Source organism: Pecten maximus, chromosome 17 (assembly GCF_902652985.1).
Source record: "Pecten maximus chromosome 17, xPecMax1.1, whole genome shotgun sequence".
NCBI lineage: Eukaryota > Metazoa > Mollusca > Bivalvia > Pectinida > Pectinidae > Pecten > Pecten maximus.
The window spans coordinates 12,522,455-12,537,998 of record NC_047031.1 but is presented as its reverse complement, the minus strand read 5'-3'; the positions used below and the strand labels follow the sequence as shown (position 1 = coordinate 12,537,998).

Here is a 15,544-nt window from a genome sequence, read left to right as displayed (position 1 = left end):
ACTTGGTGTTGATATTTAGCCCACCATCATCTATTCAAATCGCCCTGCGTCCGTCGTCCGTCCCTCCGTCCCTCCGTCCGTAAACAATTCTTGTTATCGCTAATCCTCCGAAAGTACTGAAGGGATCTTTCTCAAATTTCATATGTAGGTTCCACTTGGTGCCTAGTTATGCATATTGCATTTTGAGACCAATAGGAAAACAACATGGCCGACAGGCAGCCATCTTGGATTTTGATAATTGAAGTTTGTTATCGCTATTTCTGAGAAAGTACTGAAGGGATCTTTCTCAGATTTCATATATAGGCTCCCCTTGGTACTAAGTTATGCATATTGCATTTTGAGACCAATCGGAAAACAACATGGCCGACAGGCAGCCATCTTGGATTTTGATAATTGAAGTTTGTTATCGGTAATCCTCCGAAAGTACTGAAGGGATCTTTCTCAAATTTCATATGTGGGTTCCCCTTGGTGCCTCGTTATGCATATTGCATTTTGAGACCAATCGAAAAACAACATGGCCGACAGGCAGCCATCTTGGATTTTGACAATTGAAGTTTGTTATCGCTATTTCTGAGAAAGTACTGAAGGGATCTTTCTCAAATTTCATATGTAGGCTCCCCTTGGTGCCTAGTTATGCATATTGCATTTTGAGACCAATCGTAAAACAACATGGCCGACAGGCAGCCATCTTGGATTTTGATAATTGAAGTTTGTTATCGCTATTTCTGAGAAAGTACTGAAGGGATCTTTCTCAGATTTCATATATAGGCTCCCCTTGGTACTAAGTTATGCATATTGCATTTTGAGACCAATCGGAAAACAACATGGCCGACAGGCAGCCATCTTGGATTTTGATAATTGGAGTTTGTTATCGCTATTTCTGAGAAAGTACTGAAGGGATCTTTCTCAAATTTCATATGTGGGTTCCCCTTGGTCCCTGGTGTTGCATTTTGGGACCAATCCGAAAACAACACACATCCATTATCGCTAAATCTTAAATGTTATATATAGGTTACCCTTGTTTGAAAAGTACTAGAGGGCTGTTGAGGAAGGGAAAAGTAGAGAAAAGATAAATCTGACATGGAACCTATAAAGATCATTCAATGGTGGGCGCCAAGATCCCTCTGGGATCTCTTGTTTAAGTTTTGGTTGTACTTTAAAAAGTTTGTTGCTTGTCTCGAGAGACCAGGGTTGCTGTCATTTACTCTGAATGGCAGAACTAATTACAGGTTTGAAATCTGTAATTTGTTTGTTGCAGATTTATAGCATGTTTTGCTTGGCGGTCAACAAGTTCGTTACCTTTAATTCCGACATGGCTCGGAATCCAAAGTAATGTTATTTTGCATTTTTTTAAGATACGAGATATTCGTAAAACAAGGTTTTGTATGAGTATATTCTTTGGATCTCGTGATTGTAAATTTTGAAGGACAGATATAGTCGGAATAAATGATTGCCTTTCTAATGTGTTGTTCTTCTATATGGTCGAGTGCCAAATCGATGGCAGAGAAGATAGAGGCACCATCTGGTAAGTGGATTGAAGAGCAATGGTGATCGGAGTAGCATGCTGCGGAGACCTTTACTCCATCTTTTGAGCCATCAGTGTAGATCTGATCGGGAAAATCTTTAATGCATTCCCGAAAGGAGGATTTGTGTTCTTCGGGTAATGCACTCGATTTTGCCCTCACGTGTAGAGTAAGGTTAATATCAGGTGTTTCGACAAGCCATGGCGGTACATCCGATACGGTGTATTCGCCTATGTTGTCTAAGCTTATGTTAAGTTCATGAAGAAAATTCGAAATTCTAATGCCAAATGTTGGTAAGAGTTTTTGGTTTTAACTCTGATACACAAATACATCATCACTAACATGCAAAACCTAAGTATGTAACATTACAAAATATTCATTTGTGTATGTTAATAGTTCGCTGTAATTTTCCTCAACAGGGGACAATTTTTTTCCGCATAAATCTACGTGCGCGGAAATGCCCTCAGCCAGACTTCCGATGCAGATCAGCTGAACGAATTGCCTTAACATCTGCAGAAAGAGCCAAAAGGTAAGTTTGGATAAGATATGTGTTGTGATTATCTGCTATTGAAATCCGCAATAGTTTTAGGTGAAGTATGATAATGGCAAATTTAAAAGTTAATTGTATTATTCGGTGAATTGCAATAAGCCCAATCACATATGAGCCGCCGGCTGGCATTTAGGTCCTTAAGTTCTATCCAATGAAAACGGAGAAAAAAGGGAATTCCGTCAGAGTTATTATTTCCATTCTATTTCCGTTTCGCGCGAAAACGGGAATCCCACTTGCGTTGCAAAAACAAAATGCAGCTGATATACTTTGTTATACATGAACTTTAAATACCTGTCCTTAAACTTTAGATATGTCGGTTAATTTTCCATTCAATAACATTAACGGTAAATGTAAATAAAATTGTTTATTCAACAAAAATATCGACACGAATGGGGTTTCCCCGTTTTCTGCCGAACACACTTCCAGTATTTACGTAGTTGTTTACATTCGCTACGAAGATGGCAGATGGGAGTGTTTAGGTCTAACGCATCAAGAAATCGTATATGATGTCTCTTCCGCCAAATTTTAATGTAGTCGAATGTGATAGCGATTTAGCAAGTGAGATAGACGATGATTTTAGCCATTTCTTTCCGTGTACAAGTCGGGTACAGCTGAAGAGGTGAGTTCTGTCTCCGGTAATCAGGATGAAGATGTTGATTTTGACTGACATCGAAAGTGATAATGATGATGATGATGTGAGTAACGGCATTAGCGTTATTAATTCGCCGATTTTACATACTCGGATGAGAGTTTTTATCAGAAATGACTTTGAAAGGGACACAGAAAATGATTCTGATCAAGACACATTACGTAGTGATGACAACGATGATGATGACGAAAATAACTCGGACGAACGTGACGCACAGCGTAAATGTAAGAAGGGATGTCTGTCCAAATTTCCTAATATGGATATCAAAGATAACAGATTGAATGTGCTGGTCATGGAGAGAGATTGCAGGGACATGCTAATTATTGGACAGCTCCAGGCATGTGGCATGACAAGGGGAATGCATGGTCAAACTAACGTCAAACGGCATCGCTTTGACTACCAATTCCAGAACACAAGTGTTTGCAAGGCTTGTTTCCTTTATGTTAATAACATAAATGCACATTACTTGAAAAATACCAGGGCCCATTTCGTCAATAATGGTGCTGTTCCACGGATACATGGAAATACAGGGGGAAAAAACAAAAATGCAGTGACCTATGATAATGTTCAACAAGTTGTCCAGTTTATTTCAAGGTAAGTGCTGTGCCGTATGTGTACTTATACACAGGTATTTAACATTAAAAAAATAAATAGAAATAAAACCCATAGTTCTGTATGTAGAATATTCATACTTGTCGTGCATGTCATGATTAACATCAGACTATCTGTGCAGTCTGTATTTTGTTCTCTTTTGCTGGGGGAAAAATAATAAATAATACAACTGTTAGTAATTTAACTTAACATGTGCAAAACTTAATTTAAAAGATTTCATCATAAGTCACCTTGAATAAATATAAACATACCGGGTGCATGTATTTTGAAATATAATAGCTATATTATTTATTTACATGTACATTCAATTGTAATACGTCACAGTTTCATACAGACCTTGTATGTTTCCCAATTTCCATTGTATATATTATACTATCAGCACAATAAGATATTTGGAAATGAATTTTGATGTAAATTATTTTTTAATGCAGTTACATTTATATGTTAGGTATGCAGATGAGATGGGATTGCCCCAACCTGCTGCACCACGTGGACGGGGCAGCTTTCCACCAATATATTTACCTGGAAGTGAAACCTATCTATCTGTCCATAAGAAATACAGCCAAGTATGTATGTAAGTATTATCCTCACAATGAAAAAAGTACTTGGTACTCAATTCATACAGCAATTCATGATAAACCAGTGTCAATTTTTACTGTTATGAATTAAATATTGTCTACAGATACATTTAATTTATAGTCATAAAACATTTAAAATAATGCCTTTATTAATTGGTTTAGCTATAAAAATACTTTTTTTAACTATGTATGCTTTAATTATAAACACAAACAAGCTGCTAATAAATTATCTTCCATCACTAGATATCTTGCAATTTGTCCAAATTATTTGTTAAAATGAAAATAATATATTTCAAACTTTGGAAATGACATTGAATTATTTGGTTTTAGTATTGTTTATAATCGTCACACTCCAATTTTATGATCTAGTGACATATCTATTTTCAACAGTGAAACAGAAAACCGATGCCTATCTGAGACCACTTTCAGAAGAATATGGCACCAGTGTCTCCCACACATCCAGTTCATGTCCTGCAAGACAGATGTATGTCACAAATGTGAATCCAGTTCATGTCCTGCAAGACAGATGTATGTCACAAATGTGAATCCTTTAGGAATCGGATACAAAAGGTAAGAACCTAATCAAAACAAGTCTAATTTAATATCCATGGACATTAAAACCAAAATATCTTAATATTTGAGTTCTAATTTTAGATAAACAGATAGTGATTTTGTAATAATTCTACATACATATTCATTCAGGGTCATCCAAAGTCTACTGTTCCTGTTCCTCCAACTTCCATGGACCTAAATGATGTCCACTACACATTTGATTATGCTCAAAAAGTACTTCTGCCCAGTCATTGCAGACAGGAAGGAGCTTTGTACTTCAGGTAAAAAACAATTTAAGTCTGTTAAAAGGGAGAAGCAGTGGGTAAAACAGGTTACATTTAAAACCATTAAATCTCTGTAGTATTGGATCATATTTCATAAAATGTAATTCATGTATTAAAGATGTAAAGTTTCAATCTTGAATATCAGAATAAAAAAATATCCGATTGAAATTAAAAGCAATGATCTGGAACACCATGCTTCTCTGATATTGTACAGCTTTTTTTTCAGGTCACCATATCAAGCTAATCTATTTGGTATTTGCAATGATGGTCGGTCCCTGCAAACAAGTTATTTGTCCGGCGAGGATCAGTCCATTGGTCTGGATGGTGCTCAGAGCCACTCGGCTAATGCTGTTGTATCTATGTTGCACCACTTCTTTGAATACCATGGGGAAGGAGAAACAAGAGGCCCATGGGCCTTAACGGTCACCTGAGATTTGAAATATTTCAGTTAATTTAATTGACCCTTTTTGAACCCACCCATCAGCCCCTAGGGGTCAGTCAGAGCCAACAGGTGTATACCATTAAGCTGTCATCCAATGCTGATAATGTTAACAAAGTTAGAATGAATTCCGATAGAAACCAAACAAATAATAGTCAAAAATGTGATTTCCATGTATATAAACTATAGTAAAATCTACACCCTCCCCAGGGGCAAACTTGTGACTCCTGGGTCATGAAGTTCATTACACTAGTAAATCACTATAAGACCCTTCCACCTATGAAGAGTATTTTATTCTGTCTTAATTAGGTTTTGAGAAGAAGATCTTTGAAATTTCAGTCTATTTGACCTTTTTTGCCCCGCCCATCAGCCCCTGGGGGTCAGTCAGGGCCAACATGTGCATAGCATCAAACTGCCATCCAAAGCTGATAATGTTAACCAAATAAGAATGAATTCCAATACAAATCAAACAAATAATAGTCAAAAATATGATTTCCCTATATAAACTATAGTAAAGTTTACCCCCTCCCCAGGAGCAAATGTGAGACCCCAGGGTCAGGAAATTCACAATTTTGGTAAAGCACCTTCAGAACCTTCCATATATGAAGATTATTTGATTCCATCATATCTGAGATTAGAGAAGATCTTTGAAATCAGTCAATTTGACCCTTTTTAGCCCCGCCCATCTGCCCCTTGGGGTCAGTCAGTGCCAACATGTGTATACCATCAATCTGTTATCCCATACTGACACTGTCAACCAAGTTAGAATGAGTTCCAATAGAAATCCAACAAATTATAGTCAAAAATGTGATTTCCCTATATAAACTATAGTAAAGTTTACCCCCTCCCCAGGGGCAAACCCGAGACCCCAGGGTCAGGAAATTCACAATTTTGGTAAAGCACATTAAGACCGTTCTATCTATGAAGAGTGTTTGATTGCACTATGTCTGAGAGTAGAGAAGTAGATTTTTGAAGTTTTTGTCAATTTGACCCTTTTTAGCCCCGCCCATCAGCCCCTGGGGTCAGTCAGCGCCAACATGTGTATACCATTAAACTGCCATCACAAGCTGATAATGTTAACCAAAATAGAATGAATTCCAATAGAAATCCAACAAATAAATAGTAAAAAATATGATTTCCCTATATAAACTATAGTAAAGTTTACCCCCTCCCCAGGGGCAAACCTGAGACCCCAGGGTCAGGAAATTCACAATTTTGGAAAAGCACCTTAAGACCCTTCCATCTATCAAGAGTGTTTGATTCCATCATATCTGAGAGTAGAGAAGAAGATTTTTGGATTTTTTGTTAATTTGACCCTTTTTAGCCCCGCCCATTAGCCCCTGGGGGTCAGTCAAGGCCAAAATGTGTATACCATCAATCTGTAATCCCATACTGATAATGTCAACCAAGTTAGAATGAATTCCAATAAAACTCCCAACAAATTATAGTCAAAAATATGATTTCCCTATATAAACTATAGTAAAGTTTACCCCCTCCCCAGGGGAAAACCTGAGACCCCTGGGTCAAGAAATTCACAATTTTGGTAAAGAACCTTAAAACCTATCCATCTATGAAGAGTATTCGATTCCAGCATATCTGGGAGAAGAGGAGAAGATTTTTAAAACTTTTGTAAATTTGATCCTTTTTGGCCCCGCCCCTCAGGCCCCTGGGGGGTGGGGACCATATAATTCACAATTTTGGTTCACCCTCAGCCATGGAAGCTTCCTGTAAAATTTCATTGAATTTAGTTCAGCAGTTTTTAAGAAGAAGTTGAAAATGTAAATTGTTTACGACTGACGACGCCGGACAAAAGGCGATTGCAATAGGTCAACTGAGACTTCGTCTCAGGTGACCTAAAAACTGTGTACTTGAATGCAGATAATTGTGGTGGCCAAAATAAGAATCAGGAATGGAATATTTGTTGTTGAGTTAAGAAAACACCTTAAAAAAGTGTGGCACATCAGTTAAGATCATTTGCCAATTGAACTGAATTCATTCAAAAAAGCCAGCAGTGTAAGTTTCTGTTTATCACAAAACTGGTAGTTATGCAAATATAAGGAGCAGGCTGTATGTTTCTTTGTACTGAAACAATTATTCAACATTACATAATCATTATGACATTATAAGTTACATATTTTTGAAGCTTTTGAATGTTGATACCCACTCATCTCCGATTTCTCCAAAAATTTGTAATTGTGAAGTCACAATAGTGTTATTATACAGGTGTCTTATTTTTGACATGATAGTAGAAAGCAGGCCAGTAATATAATAAACTTAATAATACAGGTTCTTACACTGCTTTATACAATGAACCTAATTTTATTTTTTATGATTCAGGTTGTCACAAGCTATCTGGCTTGGAGAGTGGCAAATGGATATCATGATGACATCCATCTACATTTCATGAAGCCATATCATGCCCGTTGTCTTGTTGATTGGATGTTTGGTATTGCCCGGTGGAAAATCAGACGCAATGATGTGGATAATTTGTCTGACCTGAAGATGACAATTCATGCTTCATCCACACATAACCAGGCAGATTTATACAGTGAGATGTCACCAAATTCGTGGATCTGGAGAGACTGGAAACAATTCTTCAAGCCTGTATTTAGAGCGGTTCCTGGTATTGGGAAATACCATCACTTTCACTTTGCTTCCACCACTTCAGGTACATGTACTGCTATATTTACATATTTTAATCCATTTAATTTATATACTGTACTGCGCTTTCATTATCAATTACCTCCATGGGTAATTCCGCTAGATTTATGAGTCTGATTCTAATGATGTATTTGGTATGTGGGGCATGCAGAATTTTTATCCGGTTAAAAAATAAAATGGTTTTGTACAGGTTCTTTATGATTTTTATGTGTATCCCTTTTAAAACTAAGTTCAATTACAACATGCCATTCCTGTTTCTTTCTTTCAGGAATGGTTACTGTTAAAAAAAGTGTTGACGGGAAGACAACGCCAGTGAGGCTTGTGAAGAGGGGAAAGATTATTCCACAGGGTTTGCCAGTGAGACTGGAGGCAAAGGGTTTTTCCGCAGAACGTGCATGGTACCTGTACAAAAATATCAGGCCTTTTGTAAAGGATCCGTCTAAGGACCTTCTATGTCCCCTGCCCACTGTCCCAGAGCCCACCTCTAGACCCACCCACACAGAAGAGTGAACTGAAAGTTTAGATCAAAATTGTTATTGATGAAAACTTAAATACTGTACACATGCTTTTATTTTATATTATGAAATGAGCATTGCTTGTTAGGATACAGTTAAATACAATTTCAAAATAAATGTTGTATCTTCTTACACTACATGTAATTAATTGTAACAATATAATCCTGATGGAGTCCTGGAGTTCACTTTGTAATCTGTTTCTACCAAATATAAAATGATTGTTATTTGTATTAGGTAAGGGATGTGACTGATTGTTTTTGTATGTAAGGGATGTGACTGATTGTTTTTGTGTGTAAGGGATGTGACTGATTGTTTTTGCGTGTAAGGGATGTGACTGATTTTTTTGCGTGTAAGGGATGTGACTGATTGTTTTTGCATGTAAGGGATGTGACTGATTGTTTTTGCATGTAAGGGATGTGACTGATTGTTTTTGCATGTAAGGGATGTGACTGATTGTTTTTGTATGTAATGGATGTGACGGATTGTTTTTGAATGTAAGGGATGTGACTGATTGTTTTTGTATTAGGTAAAGGATGTGACTGATTGTTTTTGTATGTAAGGGATGTGACTGATTGTTTTTGTATTTAAGGGATGTGACTGATTGTTTTTGTGTGTAAGGGATGTGACTGATTGTTTTTGCATGTAAGGGATGTGACTGATTGTTTTTGCATGTAAGGGATGTGACTGATTGTTTTTGTGTGTAAGGGATGTGACTGATTGTTTTTGTATGTAAGGGATGTGACTGATTGTTTTTGCATAAAAGGGATGTGACTGATTGTTTTTGTATGTAAGGGATGTGACTGATTGTTTTTGCATGAAAGGGATGTGACTGATTGTTTTTGTATGTAAGGGATGTGACTGATTGTTTTTGTATGTAATGGATGTGACGGATTGTTTGTGTATGTAAGGGATGTGACTGATTGTTTTTGTATTAGGTAAAGGATGTGACTGATTGTTTTTGTATGTAAGGGATGTGACTGATTGTTTTTGTGTGTAAGGGATGTGACTGATTGTTTTTGCATGTAAGGGATGTGACTGATTGTTTTTGTATTAGGTAAAGGATGTGACTGATTGTTTTTGTGTGAAATTACAAGGGATGCAACCTGTTTATTGCAAGGTACATGTTTGTGTTCAAATTAATATGTGAATCACGAATTTTATCCTTGTAAATAAATGAATCATGACAACTAAAAAAATGACTTATTTCTTTTTAAATGACTATAGATATAATAACAATTACAAAATAACAGTCTTCAGTTCAAGACCTGTAACAGCAAAGCATTATGCAACTGTCTATGATAAATGACGTTGCAAAAAATGACGTCAAAAATGGCACTGGTAAAATGACGTCGTTAGTAACGCCAACGTCATCTAGCATACCAAATGCGACATATATTCAATGTAGCGTCAAATCGTCAGTTATTGACACACCAAAGCTATTTTTACACCAATTTAACCGTCATTATCTCTAGATTATGAAAATACCAAAAACTCAATTTTGATTTTTTAAGCCTTAAGGACCTAAATCCCAGCCGGCGGCTCATATATACAGGTCTATACTGTTCTCAAACTAGTATTTATAAAGCAAGGAAATCTACAAATCCATTCTTTAAGCAATGGCTTGCATATACTTGGTATAAATATTTATCACTTTGATTAAAGGTATCGGGAAAAGATAAAAAAAAAAAAAAAAAGAAGAAGAAGGATACACTGTATGCTGAAAAGGAAAGTTTAAGAAGTTGGCTCGAAAAAGAAGAACGGAACAACAGATTGAAAGAGATAGGGAACTTCATCGAAAACGGCAACAGAGGTACACCATATATATTTTGTCTGCCCTGCAGGTAGGGCGTAAGAGTTGTACCTGCTGATCGTAAGAGGCGATTAAATTTGGGATCTTATCTTTTCTTTCTGAACAACTTTCTTCTTCCTAATGTCTCCCTTGACAATGCCTCACTTTTGGCCTTTAGTTGAGCGTTCGCCTCTGTGAGGAAGGCTTTGGGTTCTGTCCCCTAGACGAGACATACCAGAGTCTTTAAAAATGGTAGTTGCTACTCCTGCTTAGAGCTCAGCATATTTGGAGTGGGACGACTGGTTTGCCCGTTGTCAGTATAATGTGACCGGGTGGGGTGTGCTGCTGGGTGTCTTCGGCAGTATGCTTCAGTGAGGTAGCACTATAAATCGGCAAAAGTTCCGGCCTATCACAAGGAGACTTAACACGAACATACCGCAGCCTCCCAAAACACGCATACGCACTCGCCACACGCATACATGTCGCACGCACGGGAGGCCGTCCTTAAATGACCTTAGCTGTTAATAGGACGTTAAACAAAATAAACCAAACCAAACCAAACCATATATATTTTTATAAAACCATTTTCAATAGGCCCTATCAAGATAGTATCTGCTAGTGATCTGGGTTTTTTATGGTGACTGTTATAGTGTTGCCAGTCACATGCTGTATGTTTTAATGTCATTTGCTTGTTAATTAGTCTACAACCGGTACTAACGAAGGGGCTAGAAGTTAGCACTCCCTCCATCCGGCACTTTGTCTGGACTGGCATATCTCATACTCTGTCTGGAACATATATATATGATATACTCTGCCACCTACTAATTACCAAATTTTGCATTTGAGTAAGTCTTGGTCAGGTGAAGGGTCGCATACTGAAATTGATTCCTGAGATATGGTATTTTGTTCAGATGTGGGGGACAATGCAATACTCTACCGTGTTATTAAAGTATGTCATTGCCTGCTATAGATTCTCAATACACTTAGTATTTAGTAATTAACTGGGCTTTAAACACACAATATGTAATGCTGCTTCAGTTGTATTTTTATTCTGACGTGCTGCTTTTATCATCCAGGTTTCGGGACCGACAGAAAGAAAATGGTATTAAAGGTACTCAACATGAACCATCAAAAGTACTAACAAGGAAGGAAAGAGAAAAACAAAGAGCTTATTGGAAAAAGAAACAAGAATCTAGGGCAAGAAGACACAGCCAAACGATAAGGACGAAAAGGGAGAAAAACAACCTGTCTGAAGTGTTAAAACAAACTATCAAAGACCACTCATGTATCAGAAAAATCCTTGCTAAGAAAATGTCTCGACTAAAAAAACACAGAATGAACAGAAAATTAAGAACCTTCCATGGGTTAAGTGACTCCTACATCAGCAAATTATCCAAGTCATCAGAAGACGAAAACAAGGCAAGATATGACACTGGCAATTTAATAGAAAACTTCTTCTGCAGAGCTGATATATCCACAAATCTGCCCGATGCAAAGAGGATAAAAACTGACATGAAAGAAAGAAGAGTTTTAGACAGACCACTGAGGGAAACTTACAAAGAATACATTGCAGAAAATCCTTAACATAATGTTAGTTTCCCAACATTTGCTAGGTACAAGCCTAAAAATGTGGAAGGCACCGACAAACAAAAATGGAATGGATGTTTATGTGAAATGTGTACGAACATAGAATCTGAAGATAAGAGCACTATCCCAGCTTGCTTCTAAATGCAGGAGTGCAGTAAAGTTGGCCAACAAGTATGAAGCAGTTGATAAAAACAATGTGTTCAAAGGCAACTGATGAGAAATGGCACAGGAAAGAATGCATAAAAAGACAGTGTGATAGATGTGGGATTGTAGCATTTTATGATCAGTAGTAGTACATTAGGTGTATCAAACGGTCCCTCTAGTCCCCCTAGAAGGGACCACACGGGACTAACATGATCTATATATATGAGGGACCACACGGGACTAACATGATCTATAGATATGAGGGACCACACGGGACTAACATGATCTATATATATGAGGGACTACACGGGACTAGCTTGATCTATAGATATGAGGGACCACACGGGACTAACATGATCTATATATATATGAGGGACCACACGGGACTAACATGATCTATAGATATGAGGGACCACACGGGACTAACATGATCTATATATATGAGGGACTACACGGGACTAGCATGATCTATATATATATGAGGGACCACACGGGACTAACATGATCTATATATATGAGGGACTACACGGGACTAGCTTGATCTATAGATATGAGCGACCACACGGGACTAACATGATCTATATATATGAGGGACCACACGGGACTAACATGATCTATAGATATGAGGGACCACACGGGACTAACATGATCTATATATATATGAGGGACCACACGGGACTAACATGATCTATAGATATGAGGGACCACACGGGACTAGCTTGATCTATAGATATGAGGGACCATAATTAGAACAGGGACTAACATGATCTATATATATGAGGGACCATGATTAGAACAGGGACTAACATGATCTCTAGATATGAGGGACCATAATTAGAACAGATATACAAGGGTCATAGTCATAACAGGGTCATAAGTAGATCAGGGACTAACAGCGTCCGGTCTGTAGGTAATGTAGGGTGTCTACATTGTGTGATAATTATAAATGAAGTACAACATTACAGACATTCTGGGAGCTTGGTCTTCCTCACAATCGAAAGAATTAATTAGGAAGAAAGCTGTTCAGTAACTAAATGTATTTAAATAAACTACATTGTACTTTAATTGAATGTATTTAATATATAATCTGTATACTATACATCAGAATAAAGTTTTCCAGATAAGCAATTATCTATGATGAAACTTCGCAGAAGTGTGTGCTCGATCGTTAACGCAATGAACTGTAGAGAGGAGGCTAAAATGATCCGGCATCCAACACGTTTTAGCACTCAACCTAAACCACAGATGCCATGATGCTTTACATTTCTCACCAGGAGATCGCGTACACGTGTTCAACAGTACCGGAAAAGGAACCGTTTACAGTTTATTCTAGCTCATATAATTCAGTCTTACTTACGCCTTCGATATGGCTGAACGTACGTGGCGAGTAAGATTCCTACGAAATATATGCTTACATAACGAGCTACTTCTCTGTGTTTTAACACACGGTGAAGAAATGTGCTAAAGACATGGAGGAGATGGTGATTTTCTGGTGAACAGAAACCCAGAAAAGGCCATGCTCTCGCCATCCATGGTCAAGGAGACCAGAGACTGGATACGGCAAGTATCCAGTGAAAATGGTATACCGTACCACGAGGCGGTAGAACTCTTGTTAATCCGCCATAGTTAACAAGAATGACGAGACGATATGATGACATGACATGATGAGACGATATGATGACATAACATGATGAGACGATATGATGACATGACATGATGACGTACGATTTGACTGACGGACTTTAACCTGGCTGCAACTATTTCAAAGCCTAGGCAGTCGGATCTAGATTCCGATGAACAGGGATGAGAGTCCGATCGACAATCCTAATGACATATTAAAGTTACTACATCACCGACACAATGTAAATATGATCGACTGAAAACAAGAATAGGCCATTATATAATTTGATACAATACCAAAACTTTGCGATATTACCACCTTTCAAAAATTTCAGCTTCCCTTAGTATTTTCAATTGAAAAAATAACTATTTAAATCATTCCTCCTCTATATAATGTATATGGAAGTATCAGTTAAGTTCGAGATGTTTGTTTGTTTGTTTATGTTTTACGGCCCATCGACAACTAGGGTCATTTAGGGCCAAACAATATTCTAACATGTTTTATTTTTAAAGTTAAAATCGGATAAAATTTGTCATCTTTAAAAGCATCCGTATCGTATATTTACATCATTATGATAAAAGGTGGTTAAAAATGGTAAAATATATATATGTACGAATAGATTATGTGAAATAATATGTACGAGTAGATTATGTGAACTTTGTTATCAATAGAACGTCAAAGACAGTAACGTAAAAGACATCAAAGTCTATAAAATAGATCGATTTCTTTCAAGTAGCTAAATATTGTTTTCGAATCCACGGAACTGAAAAGGGTTTTCATATCCGGGACTCGAAAGTATTTATCACGAATATGCTTAAAATCGGAACATTCTATTAAAAAATGCTGCACTGTGAATTGAACATCACATGCATAACACACCGGTGGATCCTCTCGTTTCAAAAGGAACGAATGAGTAGGATATGTGTGCCCGGTACGGAGCCGAGAGAGGACTATTTCCTCTCTACGATCCTTCCGGCTTGGTTTTGATGTTTTAAGTTTTGGTTGTACTTTAAAAAGTTTGTTGCTCGTCTCGAGAGACCAGCGTTGCTGCCATTTACTCTGAATGGCAGAACTAATTAGAAGTTTGAAATCTGTATATGGTATTTTAATATTTGTTTGTTGCAGATGTAGAGCAAGTTTTGCTTGGCGGTCAACAAGTTCGTTGCCTTTAATTCCGACATGGCTCGGAATCCAAAGTAATGTTATTTTGCATTTTTTTAAGATACGAGATATTCGTAAAACAAGGTTTTGTATGAGTATGTTCTTTGGATCTCGTGATTGTAAATTCTGAAGTTCGAGACAATTATATGGACTTTGTTAATATTTTTTATTCGATACCTATAATTTTATACATTTCTGTACAATAGGTAACGTTATCTGTTTAATCCATTTCTGTGACAAGCAGTATCTTTAAAGTATTATGATATATCATAATTAAATAAGTGTAAGCCGCATATTACTGACGAGTTTATTACGGATAATGCAAAACAAGTATTACTAATGCTATATTTTCGGAAAACAGTTTTCTTGTCCGATTTGTATTTATACAAATGTGTTGAACTTCCGCCATGTTAAAAATTGTACAATGGGCTAATGGAACTATCTCACTCGAACACCTCATAAGCGAGTGTTGTAGACATTATGGCAGGTAAACACATTTCACAAGATCCATGACGATGTTTTTCATATGAATGAATAACGATTAGGAAACAAATCAAACATTTATTTTGACAATATCTACATAAAATTAAACATTAATAAAGACATAGAATGGAAATCACTTAAAATATCCTTAAATATCATAGCACAAAATCATGTAAAAAATATTCTTAAACATTGGTATAAAGTAAAACATGGAACGATTAATCACAGTTAAAATTACAAAAATGAACATGACAAGTTTAATTTTGACACATGATTTGAAACCAAGGAATGGAATTCACTTAAAATATCAGTAAACATTATAGCATGAAATCATATAAAAATATTCTTAAAGGATTAATCACAGTTAAAATTACAAAAATGAACATGACAAGTTTA

The 15,544-nt window shown here is 36.8% G+C and overlaps 1 protein-coding gene across 1 annotated transcript; it reads left to right on the top strand.

Moving 5' to 3' along the window:
• The first annotated feature begins 7,679 nt into the window (after positions 1 to 7,679).
• On the top strand, positions 7,680 to 8,450 carry LOC117315467. Its single transcript, XM_033869665.1, has 2 exons — positions 7,680 to 7,855; positions 8,117 to 8,450. The coding sequence occupies exons 1-2, from the start codon at positions 7,690 to 7,692 to the stop codon at positions 8,356 to 8,358; spliced, it is 408 nt and encodes a 135-aa protein (XP_033725556.1). The 5' UTR covers positions 7,680 to 7,689; the 3' UTR covers positions 8,359 to 8,450.
• The last annotated feature ends 7,094 nt before the right edge of the window (positions 8,451 to 15,544 follow it).